This window comes from Lupinus angustifolius, chromosome LG20 (genome assembly GCF_001865875.1).
Source record: "Lupinus angustifolius cultivar Tanjil chromosome LG20, LupAngTanjil_v1.0, whole genome shotgun sequence".
In the NCBI taxonomy this organism is placed as follows: domain Eukaryota; kingdom Viridiplantae; phylum Streptophyta; class Magnoliopsida; order Fabales; family Fabaceae; genus Lupinus; species Lupinus angustifolius.
This window is the reverse complement of record NC_032028.1, coordinates 19,673,052-19,696,952: the sequence shown is the minus strand read 5'-3', so window position 1 is coordinate 19,696,952 and position 23,901 is coordinate 19,673,052. Positions and strand designations below refer to the sequence as shown.

The following is a 23,901-nucleotide window of genomic DNA, read 5'->3' as shown; positions in this document are numbered from 1 at the left end:
GAGTAGAATATTGATTATATGATTTGATATATTGGTAATGTTGGAATAATTGGTAAGTTATGTATTACTTCATGATGTTGATGATAAATGATGAATTATATGTTTAAATATATTTTATGTCTGAGTGTGATATTCTGAGTAAGTCCACGCCGTCAATGAATTTATGTTCATTAGATGTCTTACTCTCTCTGTTGTATTGTTCTTGTTTTGTATATGTTTGCTATGCAGATGGCCAACAACAGCACCCACATTCGCGGCTATCACTTCACGATGTCCCCGGCGGGACAATGGGTCAGTGATGGGCACCGATACACTTACACAGGCCCCTGCGGTCTGTCGTTGCACATGGAGTGCAACGGGTCACCGATGATGATCCCTCACCCCGACGCTTACATTGACGCTTCTTTCACATTGCCGCCAACGGGACTGATGTCTCCAAATGTAGGACGCCGACACCCGCTAGTCAGGAGGGATGGCGCGGTTCCCTCACACAGTCATAGAACGTGGGCAGATTGTTTGGATGCTCTGTCATCCAACAGAGCCCAGAGGAGCCGGGTTCTTGGAGGAGGTCCTTGCAAGAAGATTCTGAGTCTGAGAATGTCATCTCCACCAAATTATGTCGTTGGGTTGTGGCATAACGAAATGGAGGAAGAAGATGAGAAGGAGGACGAGGTCATTGAGCTCGTAAATGTGGAGAGTTCGGTGGAGGTGATCAACCTCGTGTCGTACTCCGAAGAGGAGGAGGACCCGAGTGAGGGGTCCAGCATTCCTGGAATCTTCTGAGTCAGCTTGGCAGTCAGTCAATGTCCTATTTTTGGTTTTTGATAGGGGGCTGTGTATCTGGTGATTTTGTATATGTTTAGTGGCGATGTAGTTTCCGCCTTTGTTGACCCAATTTGTATGAACTAATTATGACTTGACCGTTTATATGAATTGTGTTATTCAGGAAATTGTGAATCAGGTTAAGTTATCATTCGATAACGATAAGTTGATTTTCTGCATTTGAGCTACTTAAAGTGATGTCCCGGAAAAGAAAGGTTTTAAAAGGAAACAATTTTATACAATCTCTTTATTCAAAAAAAAAATTACTCATTTTTCCGCAATGTTTTTTAGAATTATTTTTCGGGGCGTTACAGAATAACCGAGAAAACTATGTGGTAAATGGTTTTCCCGATGGCCACCCTTTGTATCGGTACTCGTAGTATATGCAATGGTACTTATAAAGGACAATGAAATACATCTCTCCAGATGGAGCATATTCGGCCGGATCGGTAAGAATAAGAAAATTTCTATTTCTATTTTATTTTAAATTGTACTGACATATTCTAACATTCTAATTTTTTCCACTTTTTTCAGTACAATTTTATTAAAATGATTCGTGATTGGTGTGCTCCTACAAATGTGTTTCCAAATCTGTTGCACTGAATGACGTCTACATAAAATGCAATGAGATGATGAAAGCGTTTGCTCAACTACTTCCAACCGCCTTCTCCTCAAGTACTCCTCAATAATAACAACAACAACCCTTTGGGTTTGAAGGTTTCGGAGCAATGGGTGACTACTCCTTCTCTCACTTAGCATCTTCTTCGCAATTTCAAGGAATGTCATCAATGTTTAGCACTACTTCAAATACTCCATTGTCGACATTCAACTCTCAACAATATTATCAACCAACAATGCCTTCACAACCAAACGAAGACGATGAAGATGATGACGATGATGAAGACGAAGATGATGATGAAGACGAAGATGAGGAGTAGCCACAACTAGTTAGAGGTGGAAGACAACATCAATCACAACAACAACTAAGAGTCCAAGCATCTCGAAGGAGGAAGACACCTAGATGTGAAACACATCTCATAGACGACATTAGGAATTTCAATTCTTGTTCTGTTTTCTTTAATGTAATCATTTTCAAATTCCTAATACAATTATCAATATTATTTCTATAAAATTGTCTTATTATTTCAATTTATGGATTTAAAATAAGTGTTAAAAAATATCAAAAACTTTAACTAAATTCCATAAAACTAATACTTTACTAAAATTATCATATTCAATTAAACTTTACAATTTTAATTTAAAGATATTATTTTTATACACTAAAAATCATAAATCTTAACTTTTTTAAAAACTCACACTATAATCAAGAAAACAAACTCCTAAAACAATAAATAACAATATCATATTCGTGTAAAGGGGAAATTCAAAAATCATTATATCTTATCCAATCTCGTGCATGGGTACACGACTATGGAAGTCGTGTATGTCATACACAACTTCTCTTGAGGAGAGAAAGTCTGCAAGAAAATTGTGGGTGTGGTCCACGACATTGATGAGAAATCGCATTTCTCATCCACGACTTTGTTGAAATCGTGGATGTCATCCACGAGATCCACAAAAATACCGCATTCCCGTAATTAATTCAAAAGTTACCACAAACATAGGATAGTGTAGTCAAATTACACTACCCACGTAAATTTTCCAATCATTTTTATATAATCTTATCATTCGTGACAATATAAAAAATCTTTCAATCTCTAAATATTAAACTTTTTTTATTTATATTCTATTTTAACTTGGTCACTTGACTAAACAAGCCTTATGGTGTCAAAGATGAACGGTGGCAGTTGACCGTCTCCACCTGTTAACTCCATCATAGAAATTCACACGCTCTATATATTATAAGTTTAAAATATGTGCATTTTTAATGTAAAGTTTTTTACACTGTTAATACATCATCTATTATTAATTTGTATTATTTTTGTTTAATAGTCAATGGTTGTTAAAAAATAAATAATAGATGATTTACTAATATTATAAAAAACACTTAAAATATTAGTTATACATATTAAATTAATAGGTTATATATACAATATCTTTAGAAGTTCCCCTCTTTGAATATTTGGAGGGTTTAATATTAAAGAACTAAATGAATTTTATAAAATATCATTTTATCTTTACAATAACATTATATATATTACACTTTTAACTTTAATTTACTGCAAACTTTGACAAGGAATTTCACTCATGTACATAAAAAAACTCAGTTATCAAATTAAGTATGCTGGCTTATTGGTACTTTTCATGCTAATATTGTTTCAATTATATGTTAGTGAATTATTTAATACAAGAGAGATAGTGTCTGGCCAAAAATTATACCTGAATTATTTATTTGTGTTGGTTTAATATTATTCGGAGGTACCTCCACTTAGATCCTTAATCATATCCTAAAAACTTAATTCATCTTCTATATATTGATGTATCATATTGGTTAAGTTTGAAAATTTTGAAAGTAAATGAACCTCATAAACTAAATATATAACTTTTTTTAGATTAAGATATGATATCAAATTCATTTACATATTTTTTTCACCTTACATATTTGTTCAATCTTCTAATGTTTTCTACTTCTCAATTTCCTAAAAGTATCATACTCTATAATGAATCCAACCCTCTAATATATATGGTGACATAAAACTGATAAAAGGAGCTATTATCAATAAGTGACAATGATCTAACCTTCTAGTATCTATGATGACATAATTAACATTTTTAATTTGGTAACAACACATTCATCTACATACCCTTTATTATACATTATATGTGAAACTAAATCAATAAATATACCTAACAAAACTTGATTTTTCTGCTCTCTTTTTTCAAGTTTTTCCTCCTACCCCTTATTCATATATATATATATATATATATATATATATGTGTGTGTGATTCTCACCAATAAAAGCCACAATGGGAAGAATAGCAACAATGAGTTTCTTGCTTTTAGGAATGGTTTTTTTCTTAGTAACTAATGCTTATGGTCACAATAATCATGAAGCAATGCTTAGACTTCAAGCATTTAAGGCCTCTCTTACTACACTTCACTCCATTGCTTCTTCACCATTATCTTCTTTCTCACCTTCTACTAGCCCTTCTCCTCTTCCATCACAAGTAACTCAATTCAACTCATTTATGCATACACTTTAACTATCTTTATGTATACCATGATCTAAGTTAAATATTTGTGATTTTATGTACAACCCTTTAAAATGGAGATAAAAAATGTTGTTACAAATTGTTAAATTCCATTATTTATAACCACTTATGGCCTTAAATCATTTCCATTAATGTAGGGTGTGAAGAAACCAAGGGTGTTCCTTGTGACATCTTATGGTGCTGATCCAACAGGAAATTCAGATAGTACTGAAGCTATTCTTGCAGCCATAGCAGAAGCAGCAAATAGTTCAAGTGAAAGGTTTTTGATGGAAGGTATTAATGACCTTGGAGGTGTTCAAATTAATCTTCAAGGTGGAAATTACATAATCAGCAAACCACTGAAGTTACCAGTGGCAGGTGTTGGAAACCTTATGGTATGTTTCATAAACCATTTTTGGTTTTTTTAATGAAAAATGTAATGTCTCCATAAGGGTTGCATATAATCCTGTTTTTTGTGACATGTGGCAATGTTCTGTAAGAGCTTTAGGTAGGTATAACCATACTTTTTTATTTAATTTGTTTATTTTGAGAGAAAATATTTTTTTTTGTAATATCAAATGTATTTCCTCATTCTTTTTGAGTAAAAAATTAATCTCTATCGGGATGTGTGACTGCCTCTTCCAACAAGTATAGCCCCTAGGAATCGAGCATTTGACATTTTGGTCATCATAGACAAGTTTGTTGGTAGAGAGGAGATATTCTAAGTTTAGTATATTTTAGTAGTAATGTTGAAAAAGTTGGTCTAACTTGAATAAGAAAATTGGTTTTAGGTATGACTAAACAGTAATATTTTGTTTACCAAGATTTTCTCATTTTCTGTTATTGTCTTGTGTTATTTTCCCACCATGAGATATTTTTCTTAGAACACAAAGTTGCTACAAATCAAAGCAAAAACTATATTTGCTTCTTCTCTTGTTTAGTCAATATATAAGTCATCCAAAATTTATGGAGCTAAGTTTGATTTTTCTTGTAATTCAATGTTAACAGATACATGGAGGAACAATAAAAGCCTCAAATAATTTTCCTTCAGATGAATATCTCATTGATTTGTCAAACTCTAGAGAAAGCAACAAGATTTCTACTTCATATTCCTACAATTATGAGTACATAACTCTTAAGGACCTCTTATTGGACTCAAACTTTAGGGGAGGTGGCATTTCAGTAATAAACTCACTTAGAACAAACATAGACAATTGTTACATTACACATTTCACTACCAATGGAATTTTAGTCCAAAGTGGCCATGAAACCTATATCAGGAACTCCTTCCTTGGCCAGCACATAACCGCGGGCGGCGATAAGGGCGAAAAGAACTTTTCGGGCACCGGAATAAACCTTCAGGGTAATGATAATGCAGTCACAGATGTTGTAATTTTCTCTGCTGCTATTGGCATAATGGTTTCTGGTCAGGCCAACATTATTTCTGGTGTACATTGCTATAATAAGGCTTCGAATTTCGGAGGTACTGGAATTTATTTGAAACTTCCTGGCTTGACACAAACAAGAATTGTGAATTCTTACATGGATTACACCAAAATCGTCGCGGAAGACCCTGTTCAACTTCATATCTCTAGCAGTTTTTTCCTTGGCGACGCTAACATTGTCCTAAAATCGATCAAAGGTATCGCGAATGGTGTTAGCATTGTTGACAACATGTTCACTGGCTTAAATAATGGTGTTGAAATTGTGAAGCTAGACCAATCAAATAGTCCTTTCAAACAAATTGAACAAGTTATTGTTGATAGGAACATTGTGAAAGGTATGAACTTAAAAGCTACAGCTGCAAAGATTTCTAAGCAGGGGAATGGAACTTCATGGACTATTGATTTTAACAAAATTCTGCTTTTTCCTAACCTTATCAAACATGTTATGTACTCATTTAGTGCCACAGGCAACACATTTCCAAATCATGCTCTTAGAAATATGTCGGATAATCGTGTCGTGATCGAATCGAATGAGGTAGTAACTGCAAATGTTTTTGTTACAGTAGATCAAGGTGTTGTGAGTTGAACAAAGTATGAAGTTGGTAGCCAGAAAGTTGCATCTAGATGTTCTGACTGAAGAGGGAATTGTGCATAGTTTCTGCCAAAAGTTTATACCTTTGGACTATATCAAAAGTTACCTTAGAACAAAAATATTAGGTTGTATGTTTCATATTATTCAATAAATTATTTAAAAGAATTTTGATATGAGAAAATTTTCATCAACTTTGGTCAAAAAGCTAGACCTGGACTGAATGATTTAACATATCAGCAGCTCATGTGTGATATTTTTTAGTTCATATTTTTCTTCTGGGAAATTTATATCTCTTTGCCTTACTCTTATGGCATGTGATAAATTAATTTTATTAGATTTGTAGCATTATCAGTTAATTTTGTCCTAAGATAACAAAAATATTGATTTGATCTAAGGTTGAATAAATTATTTGATAATATACAAATTAAGGGATCAGATTAATTTTGGAAACCAAATTGATTGAGTAAAGACCCAAAGTCGTTTACTCTAAGTACAAAATTCGAATATATGCACATTATTTTGACTTATGAAAATTTGAGTTTTGATTTGGGTGAATAAAATTCTGATTAAAAACTTTCACAAGAATAATTATGGGTGTTTGAGATTTATTCCTTTGGTTGCACATAATTGAAGCAGTTGGTGCTGATTTTTTTTGTTTATCTTATGTATCCTCGCACTGGAGGTAATCCTGTCCGAGCCGGGAATATCCACAGGTACATGGGGCTAACTCTCTCCGCGGACATTTTTTCCATCTACAAGACTCGAACCCGAAACTTTGCTTAAGGGGAATGAAACATGTACCACTTGAACTGACTCCCGTTTGAAATGCAACTACTAGACTAATATTGAATTTCAGCCAAGTTAATATTATAATTTCCATATTGTTTCGCATTAACCATTGGGGAAGATAACGGTCTTGGAAAACTAGAGACATTTCAATTGGAATCATATAAATTTATAACAAACAAATGTACAACAAGAATTTGAAGTGACTTTTCTTTTTATGAATAGTATAGTATATGAATGATGTGAAGGGTATTGAAGTCTTAGTTACTATGTAGGAAGTGACATGATATGTAGCCTAAATTACGTGAAAAGCATATGATACATAGAAAAAGAAATTTCAAATTAAATCTTGGTCATGATAGCAACGGTGCAGAAGTATGTTCTTCATACAAAACTTATAAATCCGATTTACTGGGAAATCATATTGTAAATTAGATTATCATTTATTTATTTTTACAAAAAAATGATACTCTAAGTACTGATAAAATATTTTTTTATCGAAGATTATCAACATCAAAGATAATGAAATATTTGCGCTTTTCATATAACTCATAATATTTAGCTCAATAGCATACCAAACTTTTAACTCCAACCCACCAGTTAAGTTGGAATGGACCTTTTTCTTTGCAAATATTTAAAGCAAAATTAAACTGAAATTTTAAAAAATTTAAGAAGAAAAAAAAACATAATAAAAAAGTAAGCACGGAAAACAATCCACACAGCTTTGTCAAAACAACATATTATGGATAGAAAAGGTTGAATCACAATGACTTCTAATGTCAAAATTGGCAAAATACAATTATTAGAGTAAATGGAAGAACTGTGTAAGCAGAAGATATTACAAAATTCTCTTAGTATGATTTAAGATTGAGAAATTCCAAGTTGATTAAATCTAGATACTTCAAATAAATGATCCAAAAAATGGTCTCAACGAACAACCAAACCTTGGGCTGCTTGGGACCCATCTTCAGATATCTTGTTAGCCTCAATGGTACTGATAACATTTGCAATATTTCCCTGTAAACATTCAACAAATAATTCAAATCAAAGCAAAAAATAAAACCCTCATTAGTCATTAGTCTTAAAACCATGCCATTCATCTGATCTCATTTCTCAAAATTATAATGCTATAAACTGCACTAGCACCGTATAGATCAGGTTATATTATCAAAACACAGACAAGCAAGAGCAAACATTGTCCAAAGATTTTTTGTAAAGTTAATAATAGTTAAAATTTGATACAATATCAATGTATAACAGAATTTTAAAATAGTAGCATAAAATCAAATCTAGGGCTAAACTTCAAAATAAAAAAGGTACAATAGTCTCTTCAGCACAGGATGTTATTCAAATAGTGGTGTCATTATATGAAAATTTATAAATTCAAGTCGAATAACAGCTGACGTCATGATTTGTAAAAACTTAGCCTATGTAGATGTTCTTTGCTGTAAAATTGAATTCACAGATACAATTATCATACTCATTATGTCTAAATATAAGCTATACAATTTATTTTCTAAAATGGCTGTATAAAAAATTGGGATGGTATAAACGTTCATATAATCAATAGTGCATCAACTTAATTCTGAAATTTACAGGTAAGGAATTCTTACCCTCCATGTCACTAGCTTTGTTCTCAGTGTTTGCCATTGGTGCTGACTGAACACACGATCAGTATGATGACTGCACATTTAACACTTGCGTTATATAATGTTCGAGAGCTCCATATTATTCGACATGTGGAACTTATAAAAGAGTAGAGAGCCGAGGGTTCATCCATGTGCTCAAAGAAAGGGCAGAGCTAAGTAGTTGGCACGAAGAGGGGAAAGATGGGGGCAGAAAACATTGTTAGAAATACAGATATAAAGCCATAGTTGGTCCTCGGCGAATATACCTAACAATTACAACTTGATTCATCTGGTCCATCTTGCAGACAATCAACTTGGCAGTTATTGCTTTAACCACCCATAGTTCCACTTCATCATCATTGATCTGAAAGGGAATTGCAACATTTCAAATAGCTCAAAGAATGCAAATATATAAGATAGGAAAACAAATGTAGATTTACCTGTAGTGTGTCCTTAATAAGTTCATATGGAATTTGGGCAGATCCATCAGAGCTAAGATCGACCAAAGATATCAGCCTCATTTTGGCAACACATTCTTCATGTACAAGGCCTAAAAATGACATTTGGTTAAATGTTTTTGGTAGTTATACAAAGTGGAAGAGCACTCTGAAAATGACATGGCAGATAATTATTTATCCATGAAAAAAGTTTTACCATAGCTTTTCAACAATGCGGAATTTGCAGAATAGTATTCTAAGTATGCATCCAGCCTCTGAGTAAGAAATATTTTGAGAAGCTTGTATAACAAAGAATATTCGGCATCCTTCTCCAGCTGCCCAACAGCAGGTATGTCTAGTAAATCACACTACAAAATAACAATACAACTTTAGAAATCCTCTTCCAGAAGTTAAAGCATTATAGGCCGCAGAACTTAAAAACCAGCATAGACTAAATATCCAACTGTAAACTAAAGAGAGTTGGTCATTAAAGATTATTACACCAGTTCGATCATCACATGGTACCTTTTTGACAATAAATAATCCAAAAAATTACTCTTTACTGGTATCAATTTGAGATCATACTATAAATGACAAGGATTCACCAGTCCACGAACATTTTGATGTTAACCATCTTTGGACTGAAACTACTCAAAGTAGAGAAAGCATTCCAAAAACAGAGAAAGAAAATATTTAGGATCTGTTTGCGAGTTGGTTTTTGGAAGGAAATGGGAAGACAACCCATGAAATGCACTTGTATTCTGTGTAGACTGTAGAGGGATTCAGGAGGATTTTTTGGGCTTGGCTCTAATCAACTAATTTAAGCATTCAAACTAAATACAAGTGGTTCATTAAATGGGATGCCTATCACCAGCATATAATCACTATTTAAGTCTAATTTAATCCTTCACCGGAAACAACGTGGAAAAAACCGATCAGTGACTGTGCAGAAGTGAGGGAATGAAGCAGAAAAGGTGATGGAAATCACGGGGAATAGCTGGGAATCACTTCAGAACTTGAGGTTTCATGGCTCTATTCCATCATGGCTTCAAAAACTTCATCAGGATAAGCTTTGTTATGTCTTTCGTCTTTCTCGTGGCTTCAGAAGCTTTTGTTGGACTTGGCTCAAAACACAAAAACAGACGACAGAGCAAAACTACCCAAAACATTAAAAATTAGGTTGCCTGGTGATTTTAGAAAGGGAAAATTAGCCTATTCAGCCTTAAAAATCAGGGTTTCATTTTCATGAAACAATCCCAGCCACAATTCCTACAAAACCACTGCGATTGGGCCGTGATTAAGAACAGTGGCTGTACGCTTCACAATCTGACTTCTTGTCGCATGGAAGGGACAGTGTGCATTGTTCCCTGCGCGATCCTGGCGTGGTCGCGAATGATCTACTACCCAGAATGCTAACAGGAACTACAGAAGATGATTGAGGAGCCAAAACTTTAAGTTTGCATAATGGTTGCAATTTCATAATAATACAGGGTACCTGAAATATGTCAACTGCCTTCACAAATTCCACAATCGCACGAACAGCCCCCTCCTTGGCTTTCTCCAAAACATGTGCATCCTCTCCATTAAAAGTCGCCAAATAGTTGGTCAGGAACTTAAAATAATCCTTAGCCATGCTGCGATAAAATAGATACAATATTAATTACTATTGTTTACTAATAAATGTGATTGCTACTCGAAGGACCAAAGGATAAAAGATTGCAGTCTCATGTTGGAGTGACACTGATAAAAAAAACAGCATAATCCTACCCCCAAGAGAGTTAAAGTGAAACATATATTAAATTGAGGTTAAGAACAAAGCACTAATTGCTTTACCTTTTGTTGTCTTTCAAAATATTAGAGATAGTGAGAAAGAGTTCTCGCTGTTCAGGTATTCCAATTTTCCAGTCTTTCAAGAAGCTATCAATCTTCTTGAATGAAGGTATAATGTATTCTGTGACTTTCCCAACAACTGATAATTCCAATGCCTTCTTGTAGACATAAAACCGGGAATCTGGAGTCTCCAAAAGATTGTACAAATTGATCCAACTGCAAAGAAAGAAGAAGACATTTTGAAAAAAAAAATAAAAGTAATATGCATTATCAAAACTTCTAAATAATGTAGGATGGAAGATCACATCTTCAAGCGCACTGCAGGCTTTTCAATTTGTGGTTGAATTGGTTTTTCTGGTACAATAACTTTTACGATCTCCAGCGCTTCATCTGGGTTCTCAGTCTTTGTCACAAGATTGCAGATAATAGTGAATATGGATTCTACATCTGTTATGAGAAATAACAATTAACTGTCAAACCTTATGACTGTCCTACAGAATAATAGTAGAGCCCGTTTTGCACAACTTAACAGACTTGGTTAGCTCTCAAAATTGGGCTAGTTACGCTAATGGCATACCATATAACCCTGAGCAATTCTTTATGCTAACATCAAATTGCACTCTGAACAACTGATTAATATAATGCAAAGACAAATAACTATGAGCCACCAAAAAGGCTACGAGAATATCATTCGTCCATAATGCCATAAAGAAGCAAAAATGGAAAGCGACCCTAACTAAAATCAGATGGTTATACAAAAAATATGGACCATAAAGAATTAAGCTTTTTCATCAACAGAACCGTTAATAACACTAGGCTGAGATGCATGATGACTTGATGAGCACTATAGCAGTTTACCATGGCTCATGGGCAAATATTCCTCAGACTCTGAGGAGTATATATCAAGCAAAAAAGAGCATTCTACCTTTTTCAGACACCTTTGGGAAAATCACTTCAGCAGAAGGAACTATCAAATTCGCTAGCTCCAACCACTTCCCTGTCGCAATGAATTCTTCAGCTTCCAAGCACAGCCTACTAACTTGTGGCTCGGCAACCTGACAAACCAAGTTAGAAGTAGATCCATGAACAATGCATACACCAAATTAGAGCGAGTACAATCAAGAATAGTACATACAGAGCGCACAAAGTAAGAGAGTAAGGTTTAATTTTCCAATCAAGAGGGATATATTCAGTGCAGAGCATTGTTATATGTACATCCAAGAGGGACACTCTTGGTAATACTTTTCAGGTTTATAGCACAAGGAACAATTACTCAAAAAGCCATCCCCCAACATTTCCAACCCAAACTATGCTGCATCTTTTCACTCTTCCATTCAACTTACCAAACCAATCAGTCAATTATATATATGGTACCGAAAATCGGGAATACGAAAACAAAAATCAGTTCAGGCTAGACAAAATTGAGTGTTCACGGATATACTATAGACTCTCGTACTCGAGAGTCACCTCAATTGGTAAAGCTGTGGAACATGAAGTGTGAGCACTCGGATTCAAATGAAATATGTTCTCTCCTCATCCCATTAAAAGAATATAATATATATATATATATAATAGCATCATTTTATGAACATGAAAGCAAATCTCGGAAAGTTGTAGAATCGAAAAAATGATAAAGCACAAGTATCCGAAAGAAGAAAAGTAGTATTCCTACGAAATCAAACTAAGATTGAAGAATAACTGATGAGGGAGTTACCTCGGGACCAGCATCGGCCCAAGAGAGATCGGAGACAAATCGGAAAACGGAAAGAGCGGGATCTTCCTCGGAGGTTGGGACCACCGTCGTCATGGGTGGCGGTGAAGTTGTCTGAAACTGAGAGAGCGAAAACCCTACTTGCTCCCTTCGACTACGACGACGGCGTTAAAGAATAATAAGATAGGAGGATTGTTACAAAATAACAAAATAATAATAACAAAAGTTAATTACACTACACTCCTTAATTTTAATGAAATTACACAAATCATCTCTCACATTTTCTACACATACATAATTGTGAGAAAAAACCCAAATAATATACGAATTAATCTATCTTTATTATTTTTGTTATAAAATGCATCAATAATTCTAAAGAAATATTGTTCATTTTTATATTATATATTATATCATAACGAACCAAAAATAAGAAAGAAGTATCGACTCATATATTATTTGGACTTGTCTGCACAATATACCATGTTTTGTTTAACTTAATTGCATTTATCACATTTTTTATTTAAAAGATTACATTTATTTCTCATGTAGAGATGGTCAGTATAACAAAAGTATAAAAATTAGGGGATCTAATAAAAAAATGATAAGTAATTTATATAATTTTACTAAAACTCAAGGGTGTTAGTGTAATTTACTGTATCAATTCACATAAAATCACGCAAGTAATTTATAAAACAACAATAAGAAAGGATAATAAAGTTGTAAAAGCGTTACATTATAATATTTATTAATTTATCAACATAATATTTATGGATAAGTGTAACAATTCTTATAAAATCAAATATTTGATATTTTAATCTATCTAAATCTTTAAATATATCAAAAGATTTCAAATTTAATTTATAAAAATAACACTTATTAAAAAGGATAATCACGCGTATAAAATAAAAGTTCCTCAATATTATATGACTTTTTTTTTTGTTATTGATTGATGTCATTGCACATTGATTATTATTGCATACATTTTTCTTTATTTATTATAATTTGTTTTTTTTTTTGAAATATAATTGTCTTGTTTGTTAAAATTAATTTTAGATAATGCAATACTTTGTGCTTAATCATACTTATATCCATCTCATTTAAAAAATAAGTGAATTTTATGAGAGTTTATAATTATGGAAGTAAATAGCATGAGATCTGGTTGGGCTTTTTAAATCCATAGAGTCACTTATCTTTTCAATCTAAGACATATGGCATCCTTATCTTTTGAAGCTAATATATCCTTATTTTATTTTTTATTTAAAAAATTATATTTATCTATCTTATGGAGTGATTATAATATATGTATTTAATTATAGTTGATTTGTATAAGTTTAAAAAAACGGAAAGGTAATTTATATAATTTTACTAGAATTTAAGAAATGTTAGTGTAATTTACTCGTATTTTATTGGTTGTCATCATACAAGGATTTTCCTTTTTTGGCATTAATATTTTTATACAAATTTACATGTATTATAAGAACTTGTATTTTTTTTTCCTTTAAAGAATAGGTAATGGTTGATGAATGCAATATTTTCCATCATGTGTATTTGTTATCTCAGATTGGAAATTTATTGTTTTCCATTTTATGATTCTTTATCGATAAATGTTGCTTCTATTATTGTTTTTAATACTTAAATCTTCATATTTTAAGTGTATTGCTACATAATTTATGATTAATGAGTGTTTGTATGAAAAATTGAGGAATTGGATGAAGGATATAGATTCTTTAATGAAAGAAAAAAAAATAAGAAAATAATGTTTCTCCCAAATTAAAAACCATAATGAAGATTGTTTTGTGTTAAGATGTTAGTTTAAATCCTAAATTGAATAATCATCCAATGCTTGATTAATCAATTGCATTGTGTTTGACGCATGCTTGGTAAGAATTAAGAAAGTTGCACTTCATGAAAGATGTTCATTCTCAAAGGTTCAAATAAAATTATTTTTTCAAAGCTTGAAACAGTTTTTCACTAGTGTCTCGTTAGTTGAACAAAATAATGCATGTGTTTGATTAAAGACGTTTCTGGTTTATCTCAAATATGATTGAAGTATCAACTGGCGTTGGTTCAAGTGGTAAATATTTAATTCCTTTTAAGTAAGAATTCGGGTTCGAGTCCTGTGGATAGAAAAAATGTATGTTGGAGAGTTAGCCTCACGTACCTGTGGATGTTCCCGGCTCGAACATGATTGTTTCCAGTGCGATAATACATGTGGAAAACAAAACAAAATATGATTGAAGTGGCATCTACTGGTAAAGGTTTTAGAGAGAATTAGTATTGAAAAGTGTCATGTATATTAGAATTCTTAGAGAAGATGAATTTAGTCTCATGGAATGATAAGAGTAACTTAAAACAAAATTATTAGATGAAAATACTTATGTATGTATCTAATGTGGAGAGTATTATGTATTATCACTTTGGTGATCGGAAAGTTGAACTTGTAATCAACTTTATTTCATAGCTTTGAGTTAAAGTTGATATATCTATAGAATATATATAAAGCTAAAACTTGAAATAACTTTTTTTATGGTGTAATTTTCATGTCTTGTTTTTCCCTTAATATTATTTAATTTTAAAAAAAACTCATATAATCCTAAGCAACCACCACCAACACATTAATTAACCACATATCTCACCTTAAATTAAACATTATCATAAACGCACAAAAAATATAATATAAAGTACACCAAACACAATAAATACATTCTAATTCTAAAAAATGAAATATATAAAAATTGAATATGTAATATCATGCAATATTTACTGGCAGATACTTACATGTACATACTAGTGTTAAGAAGGTGAAAACTTAGTATAATGTTTTTACATTAATGAACGACAAATATTGTAAGGATGTTAAATGTATAGACTGAAATATCTTGTCACAAGTTTAGAAACAAACAGTGTCCATAGAAGATATATCAACATACATATGATAATCAATGTAATATTTATATATTAATAGTGTAAAAATATATACATAATTATATTATCCATCACTAATTTATATTTTTTTGAGATGTTAATAATAATTAAAAATGAATAGTAAATAATAGACTAACAATATATACAACTTTTATATTTGTTAGTGCATACGATTTTTTTTCTCTCTATTATGATTGCATCTCTATTAAGAAATGAATGTCACTCATGAATTTCATGTGCACATCAAAATAATGAATTAAGCTCCTCTCCAGTAGTGTGAAACATGATGGAAAATATGAAATTCTATTTTTTTTAAATTATTTAATTAAAAATAAGGTAAATTTTGTACTCTTAAAATTTTGTTTTTTTTATTTGTCATAATCTCTATTTCATACTGGAATTTCAATATTAGAAAGGATATAAACCCATATAATGGACATTATTAGTAAGAATGAATTATGGTTATTTTGACTTGTTTGACCCTCTTAGTTCAACTATTAAAAGTTGGTAATGCTATTTGCTTGTAGTAATTGACTTAGATTATTGGAATAGTTAGCTATTTGATTTTTATAATTGGCATACATTATTAGATTAGTAACAACATGAATGAAGAAATAAATTTCTTATTTTTTAATATAATAATTATATCTTTCACCTAAAGCAACTAATTTCAAAAGTATGTGCACGTTGTACACTTCATATGAAAAATGAACAAAAATTTATTTTGGTATAATGTTAAAAGTTTTGATTGTTATACCATATCCTTCTATCTTCCTTTTTAGTTGTCTTTAGGATGATTTGGGAAATTTAAATTAGAGAAAATTATGTTGGATATCTTTTAAATTTTAGTGAAATTACATAAATCATAAATCTCTTTTTTGTACCTATACAAATTACTTTTATTATTGGATACATATGTTACCCTAACTACTTCAGCACGAGAAATAAGTATGATTTTTTTACACAAAAATTGTCATGATTGTAATTAAGTTAAAAAATATAGTATATTGTGGAAACAAGTCTAAATAGTATAAGAGTCAATGTTTTTTCATTATATTTGGTTCATTACAAAATGCATCAATAAATCTAATGAAAATTATTTAAATCATTTTATATCTATTATAACAAACAAAAAAATAAGAAAGAAATATTGGCTCATATACTATTTAGATTTGTCTCCATAATATATTATACTTTATTTCACTTCATTATACTTATAATATTTATTTGACTAATTAATATAATTTATGCTTTAAATTATTTAAAAAATATTGAACACCATCATTGGAATAGTTGTTGTGGTCAACATGGATGCCCCAATCCTAATGGGAGAATATCTCACATCCTAAAATATGTACTCTTTAATTTAATATAAAGTTTAAAGGTATGTGATATTGAATATCAAATATTACTCCAAGCGTGAGATACAAAGTATTGAGCTGACGTGTATTGGTTGTTGGAGATGAGCCAAATAAATAAAATATAACTTCAAAATGTGTATTTATAGATCTATTATTTTATATTAGTATAATATTTAATAGTTGTGTTAGTAGAAATGCATAATCATTTAATGTGGGGATGATTTTTACTGAGATTAAAAAAACATATCTACATCTTAGTAATTTATTTTAAAAAATTTAATGATTTAGATTTTTTGGCTAATTCAAATCACCTAAATCATTAGATTTTTCACAGAATGAATAACTATCTTATGAAAAATGTTCTGATACTAATTTGGAAATTTTAACTTTTACTTTAATATAACAATTATTATATTATTTGATTTATCTTTAACATGACTATATATATTATATATTCCAATAAACATAGTATTAAAGTTGGATATTTTTTCATTCTTTATCCTTTATCCTTCTTACTCCAAGTATAAGATATATGTGAAGTATGTCTGAGACTTTTCCAACATTTTTTCTTCTTATTTTCAAGTCACTAGAAAGTACTATTATAAAAATAATAATAAAAAACCACTTAGATTCTCGTGGAACCAACTTCTCATATAAAAATAATAATATTTTGAGTAAATTATAGTAATTCTCCATAAGTTTTAGTGAAATACACAAATCACCATTTTTTTTTATCGATATATAAATAACTCTTAATTATATATATACATATATACATTACTGACCACATCTGCAAGGGAAATAAAATTTATCTCTTAAACAAAAGAGAGTGATGAGTCTAATTGAGTTAAATAATATAATATAAGATGGACTTAAACACCTTATTAGAATCATTGATGTAATTTGTAATACATCATAAATAATAATTTGACATTGATTCTTATACTATTTGGACTTATCTTTATAATATGATATATTTTATTTAACTTAATTACATTCATCACAATTTTTTGCTTAAAAATCACATTTATCCATCATGCAAGGATAATCAGTATAATTATGTATCTAAATTAGATGTGATTTATGTAGATACAAAAACGAGAAAAAAATAATTAATACAATTTCACTAAAACTCAAAGAATATTACTTATACTACTTTATTTGAAATAATAGTTGATATTTCTCAAGAATCTATATTTGGAAGGAAAGGAAACTTTCTACACAGGTCAACTGTCCTAACCAACTTCTATAATTTGTAAAAGAACAACCACCACACTTTCATATATATTTTTGGATTGTGGCTCCTAAGATAGATGTAATTAAATATGATAAGTTTTACATATAGAATGATATACATGCAAATATTTAATGAAATATTTGAATATATATTGTATGGTAAAAAGATTAGAAAATCAATAAAATATGGAATGGTATAAATAAGTGTCTTAAACTATTAGAAAAAATAATATAAAAAAAACATTATTAAAAATGAATATATAATTATATAGATTGTTAAAATCAAATGCACTTAAAGATATATCACTACTTACACAATTGATCAAACATATAGTGAATAAATTCATGCTCTACTCTAAATATTGACTCGATTTAATTTTTTAACATGAAGTCAAATTGATAAAACTTAAAAGATGATTGGAGCAAACATGATAAGTGAGGAGGTTAATGCTCACGCTAATGCCAGCTCATGAGGTTAGGTCGTATATAAATGACTTCACCTATTCAATGATAGATCGGATTCTTAAAAGATTAAGTTTTTAATTTTTACTATAAAAAAGGCTTTTGCCAATTATAAAAAAAAACACTTATTCGCGAAACACTAATTGACACAGAACGAAGTTGTCTCGCTTTTTCACTGTTCTTGTTTTGCACTTCTACGTTCGCGGTTACAACTTTCTTTAAACAAAACCAAACCAAACTGAAACCGTGCACATGTATGTGTTCTTGTTCTTTCATTCACCAATCACCATAACCTCGTTTTCTAACTATTCCTCTTTATGTTTCAACCTTCTTTTATTTTGCGTGCTACTACTACTGTTTCATTTGTTTTTTTTTTTATTTTTTATATTTTTTTAATATCTTGTTTTCGACTTTTTGTTCTTAATCTTAATTATGTTATTACCTTTCTATCTTATTTTTATTTTATTTTATTATTCTCAGTATCTAGATCATACTATAGCCTTTGACTATTCTAAGTCAATGGGAAAAAGCTATTTTTTTTCTACATATTGTATTTATAATTTGAATTTGCTTCATGTTTTTCTTTTTCTTCAAGACTCTCAGCATCTGAATAATACATTGCTTGTCGGAAAGAGCCATCTAATGAGGTAAAATTCTCCCTTTACTCTTTCATTTACATGATTTGAAGATCTTGATTCAGTTGTTGTTTTGTTTGATTCATTGATGTTTTTCCTTCTTCTTCTTATAAGATTGTGCCTAAAAGATTTTATCTTTTATGTTCAGATTTTGTGTTTTGGATTATATGGAATGAATAGAGTTTGAAATTTGATTGAATAGAGTTTGAAATTTGATTGAATAGAGTTTGAGATTTGAAGTGCCCTTTTGATGTTATTAGCAGATAAACTCATTAGCATGATCCATTGTGCTTGTTCTGACTTTGAAATTGTTAACATCTTCTAGTTTCTCTTACACTTTAAGTTGTTCACGCCTACACTGCACTGCATTGTTATTTCTTGTGGAATAAATGAAGTGGGGATTGTGGCTTGAATCTATCTGGGAATTAATGTTAATATGCTATGGATTTGATACATCTTAAACAAATAATCTGTGTCTTGATTTGGTAAAGTGAATTCCGTGTTTTTAAACTCAGCTTTCTTTAAATGAAATTAAATCATGGAGATGTTGCCATTTGGGCTATATACGAGGAGAATCTATTTCTTTAAATGCAATTACATCGTAGAGTGTTTTAAGTTGTAGTCGCGGTTGCGATCGCAATTGCAGAAAACTGAGGGAAAATATGACCTATGCAGAGCGATTCCATTTCTTTAAATGCAATTAAATCACGGAGAGTTCTAAATTGTAGTCATGGTTGTGATTAACTTTACCGCAATTGCAGAAAACTGAGGGAAAATATGGCCTGTTCAGCTGCAATTGCGATCGCGATGTTGTTACAGAAACTCCTGAAACCGTAATATTGTTGTTGCGAAATGCAATTTAGAACACCAATTAGACCAAACAATTTTGAATGGATGGCAGTGTCTCTTGCTATTGCCTAGTTGTTCAAGTGTACAGTTTAAGGATGGATCTTTTCATTTAAAACACTATATGGTTGAGTAAGTTATCTTCTAATCATTTCCATGCTTGAAATTTAAAATGAAACTACCTTCAAATGACATAAGGCAAACATTTAGAAAGACGGCTTTAGCAGTGAATGGTATGGAAGTTATGTAGAAAGTGCAACATAATGGTAATGGACCTTGCTATGATGTTGGCCAAACCTGGAATATCAGCAACAAAGCATTTCAAGAATAGAGAAGGCTAGTACAATAGGCTGGTACAAACTTGGATCAATTTCATAATGTTTATACAATTTACCATTAAAATGTGCTTGCTAAGATTTAGAAAATGGGAGTTGTGTGATCTAATATCAAGGTTTCAATTCTCTCTAGTATATTTGTCATTTTCTTCGTGCATTTTCATACATTCCATTTACTTTGATACGGAAAACACTGCTAGAAGGTGAGTTGCAAGTGGAGCCTATATATCTAAGTTGTAAGTTGCAGTTCGTTTTCCAGATTGTTCGAATTCTAGACCATTCACGTTCAGAAAAACTAAAAATTGTTTAAAGTTTTAGCCTTGTTATGGCTCATTGTAACTGCTACAAGCTTGGGATAGAGAATGTGGCATAATTAGTCGGATAACTTAATATAGTCCGAGGCCTGCAGCCTGCTCCATAATGGAAGGGTGGAAGACTAGAAGAAATTTTCTTATCTTTAAATCTGTGGAACATTTGGATTTTTTTCTAGCAATGTTGATATTTTATTTGAAAATGCTAAATCGAATGGGCTTGCAAGCTTGTTTTTCTGTAAATTTAATTCTGTTTTTAATCCTTTTGTTGTCCACATTTGCAGGGTTTATTTAGCAACCGCAACAGTATATATAATATAGGATACTGGAAGAGCTTGGAGGCTGATTAGAGTAAGACTTTAGAAACTTGACATTCATATAGAAATTGTAGTGTTCTTTGAATCACTAATTCCATTTGAGTTACCTTCGTTTTCAATTTGATGCACTCTTTGAAAACCTGGATAGAAACTCAATCCTGTTTCTTTCTTCTTTCGGGAAGGTGAATCCTATTTCAGGTGGATAGAGATAAAAATAGTATGGAGCCCCATGCAACACAAAGCAAAAGTATAGATTGTAGCATTTCGGAGAAAGTAATTAAAGATACAATGAATAACGAGTCAACTATAGCTGACAAAGGAAAAAATGACAGAGAATGTTTGTCTTATACCGATGAAACGATGACAGTATCCGGTATTGCCATAAATGAAGAGCGTATGTCGAAAATTATGAGAATTTCTTTGACTGGAACAAAAGTTGGATGTTTGAAGAACAAACTTATTGTTCTTGACATAAATGGGTTGCTTGCGGATATAGTTTGTCCTGCTCCAAAGGATCACAAAGCTGATGCAATGATTGCAAGGAGAGCAAGTGAGTAAAGATTATGTTATTCTACATTTTTAATGAATCATCCACATTTCACTAATTAGATTCATTTTCATTTCAGTATTCAAGAGGCCCTATTATTTTGAGTTTCTAAACTTCTGCTTCGAGAATTTTGAAGTTGGTTTATGGTCTTCAAGAAAAATGTACTCTCCGACTATCTTTAATCAATTTGACTTGTTTAACTTGTGTTTAGTTTATCTCCATTTATGTTTCCACAAAGTACAACTATACTCTTTTCCATTTGGAATCTTGTATATTATTAACAATCAGCACTAAACTAAACTTTTGGATTCTGCTTTTTTGTAGGGAAAATGTTAAACGCATCGTTGATTTTTTGATGGGAGAGATGAAAAACAAGTTGCTTTTCTGTTGGGTAAGGAACTGTTGACCTATTTTTTGACTTTCAAAATCAGTTTTAGCATATGAGATTTTGGACAAACATTTTAGGTAATAGATGACATCAGATTTTTCAATTGTATATCTATTGCATGGCGATCTTTTCATTCTGCATGGAAAATTTAATTTGTATATGATGTTTTTTTATTCCTTCTTGTCTTGTGTCTTCATTTTATGCAAAGTTTTGCATACCATGAATTGGTTAATTCACAACTATGAAGGTCTTCTATTTTCATATTATTCTATCATGATATTGATGGAATTTGTTTGTTTTTAAACCTACTTTCTCACTTTTTGTTAGAGGTAAACAGGTTCATAACAAACCTTGTTCTGCTTTCATCTGAATCTACATATACTTGACTTCTACAGGATGTTTCTCACTGTACCGAAACAAGTTTCAGAACTCTTGAAAACAGGCATAAGGATCTGGTTTTCAAGGATCTGAGGAAAATTTGGGATAAGCATGATCCTAATCTTCCATGGGAGAAAGGATATTATAATGAGTCAAATACATTGCTGCTGGATGATTCTCCTTATAAAGCCTTGCTTAATCCTGTAACTTTTCTTCCTTTCCTTGTTTAAGCTGTTTTTGTAAGGCAACAACATATTGTAGTACTATTTCCTTACTTGTTTCATGAATACGATAACAACAACCAAGCCTTTATCCCACTAGGTGGGGTCGGCTATATGGATCGAATGGCATCATAATGCTCTATCATAACTTGTTTCTTGAATGTTTTGGTCAATTTTGTAGCCACACACCTCAGTCTTCCCGCATACGTTCAGCTATCAGAATAGAAGCGACAACTCACTAGGTATGGTACCTTTATAAAGTCCTACTAGCATCTCATTCCTAAAGGCATAAGGATATGGTTGAAGCATGGCTAAATCATGCTAATGATCTATGGCATGCTTGACGAATTCTCTTTTGTAATTTCATTTAGATTTCTTTGAACTTTTGGCTTGAATCTCTTCGTGTTCAAGGAAAATGGAAGCCGAACAAAATTTGCCTTTTTATACCTTCATGCTTTCTTAGGGTATTTCAATCTATTTGATCAAATAACAATTACGATTTATGACAGCTCCCGGAGGGAATTTGAGAGAGTATCTGGATGGATTAGCAAAAGCTGAAAATATGTCAAAGTATGTTGAGGAGCACCCATTTGGCCAAGAAGGTATCGACGAAACTAGTCAATCTTGGAGTTTCTATGACCAGGTTATTCGTAGTCTTTTGACCTGTCGATCCGAAGACAATGCATCTGTTAAAGTGAATATCAGTGTACAAAACATTCTGCCTGCTACTGAATGAACAAAAGGATAATTAAAAAAGAGAAATGGGGATATAGAAGGATTTTCAATTCCCCCCAACCCCTCATCAACTATACAATTGTTTTGATCATTGAACTTTATTTAAACATTGCTGTAAAAACTTTCATAGATAAGAAAAGATGTAACAAACAATAAAGTGGCTATTGTAAAGAAGAAAATGAATAAAGGAGGGTGAGACTCATTAACTTTTATTACCAAGTAATCATTGAATTTCATTGGTGTTTTTATTAGAAAGTTCATTAATCATGATGTATACTTGTTATATTTCTAATATGGTTGTTGAGGTTTTCTTAGAAAGTATTAATGCCATTTATGAACAGTTCCTGAATTTTATTTATTTTTTAATTCTAGTTTTTTTAAAAGGAAACTTGTTAGATTTGTTTTTTTTCTTATCTTCACATGCAATGTGCTAAAAATTGATTCAAAACCATAGGCCATTTAGTACTAGGCAAAAAGAATTGAATTTGTAAATTTATAATTTAATGCTTGTAGGTTTAGGCTCAATGATCATAAAAATATTCTCCAACACTTGTCTTTTCTTTCAAAGATGAAAGTCTTCTATCAAGAATCAAAGATTATTTTCAAGAGCTTAACATTTTCCTATGTGTAAATCAAACAATTCCTTAGATTATTCTCTATTTTATTTGAAAGTTTGAATTGCAATTCCCAACACCCTCTTGGGTTCTTGGTCATCTTTCAATTTCTTAAGGAGTGGTATTTTCAAATTCTTAATCATTGGGTATATTTTGTGAACAAATTATTAACCTCAGATTTAGTAA

At 31.2% G+C, this 23,901-nt stretch overlaps 3 protein-coding genes across 3 annotated transcripts; 2 read left to right on the top strand and 1 right to left on the bottom strand.

Annotated features, from left to right (window-relative positions):
* Window positions 3,751-6,184, top strand: LOC109335355 (polygalacturonase QRT3-like). The gene is made up of 3 exons (XM_019571494.1): window positions 3,751-3,951; window positions 4,134-4,370; window positions 4,984-6,184. Exons 1-3 carry the CDS (start codon window positions 3,751-3,753, stop codon window positions 6,004-6,006), a joined length of 1,461 nt encoding a protein of 486 aa, XP_019427039.1. The 3' UTR covers window positions 6,007-6,184.
* Window positions 7,519-12,589, bottom strand: LOC109336601 (eukaryotic translation initiation factor 3 subunit M). Its single transcript, XM_019573303.1, has 10 exons — window positions 12,408-12,589; window positions 11,619-11,748; window positions 10,999-11,140; window positions 10,697-10,909; window positions 10,359-10,497; window positions 9,081-9,231; window positions 8,867-8,976; window positions 8,693-8,790; window positions 8,412-8,481; window positions 7,519-7,815 (listed from the first exon to the last, which is right to left on the bottom strand). The coding sequence occupies exons 1-10, from the start codon at window positions 12,498-12,500 to the stop codon at window positions 7,726-7,728; spliced, it is 1,236 nt and encodes a 411-aa protein (XP_019428848.1). The 5' UTR covers window positions 12,501-12,589; the 3' UTR covers window positions 7,519-7,725.
* LOC109335114 (ubiquitin-like domain-containing CTD phosphatase 1) lies at window positions 18,498-23,324 on the top strand. The gene is made up of 9 exons (XM_019571185.1): window positions 18,498-18,642; window positions 18,984-19,035; window positions 20,800-20,866; window positions 21,015-21,382; window positions 21,459-21,540; window positions 21,704-21,770; window positions 22,163-22,348; window positions 22,548-22,608; window positions 22,876-23,324. Exons 4-9 carry the CDS (start codon window positions 21,052-21,054, stop codon window positions 23,100-23,102), a joined length of 954 nt encoding a protein of 317 aa, XP_019426730.1. The 5' UTR covers window positions 18,498-18,642; window positions 18,984-19,035; window positions 20,800-20,866; window positions 21,015-21,051; the 3' UTR covers window positions 23,103-23,324.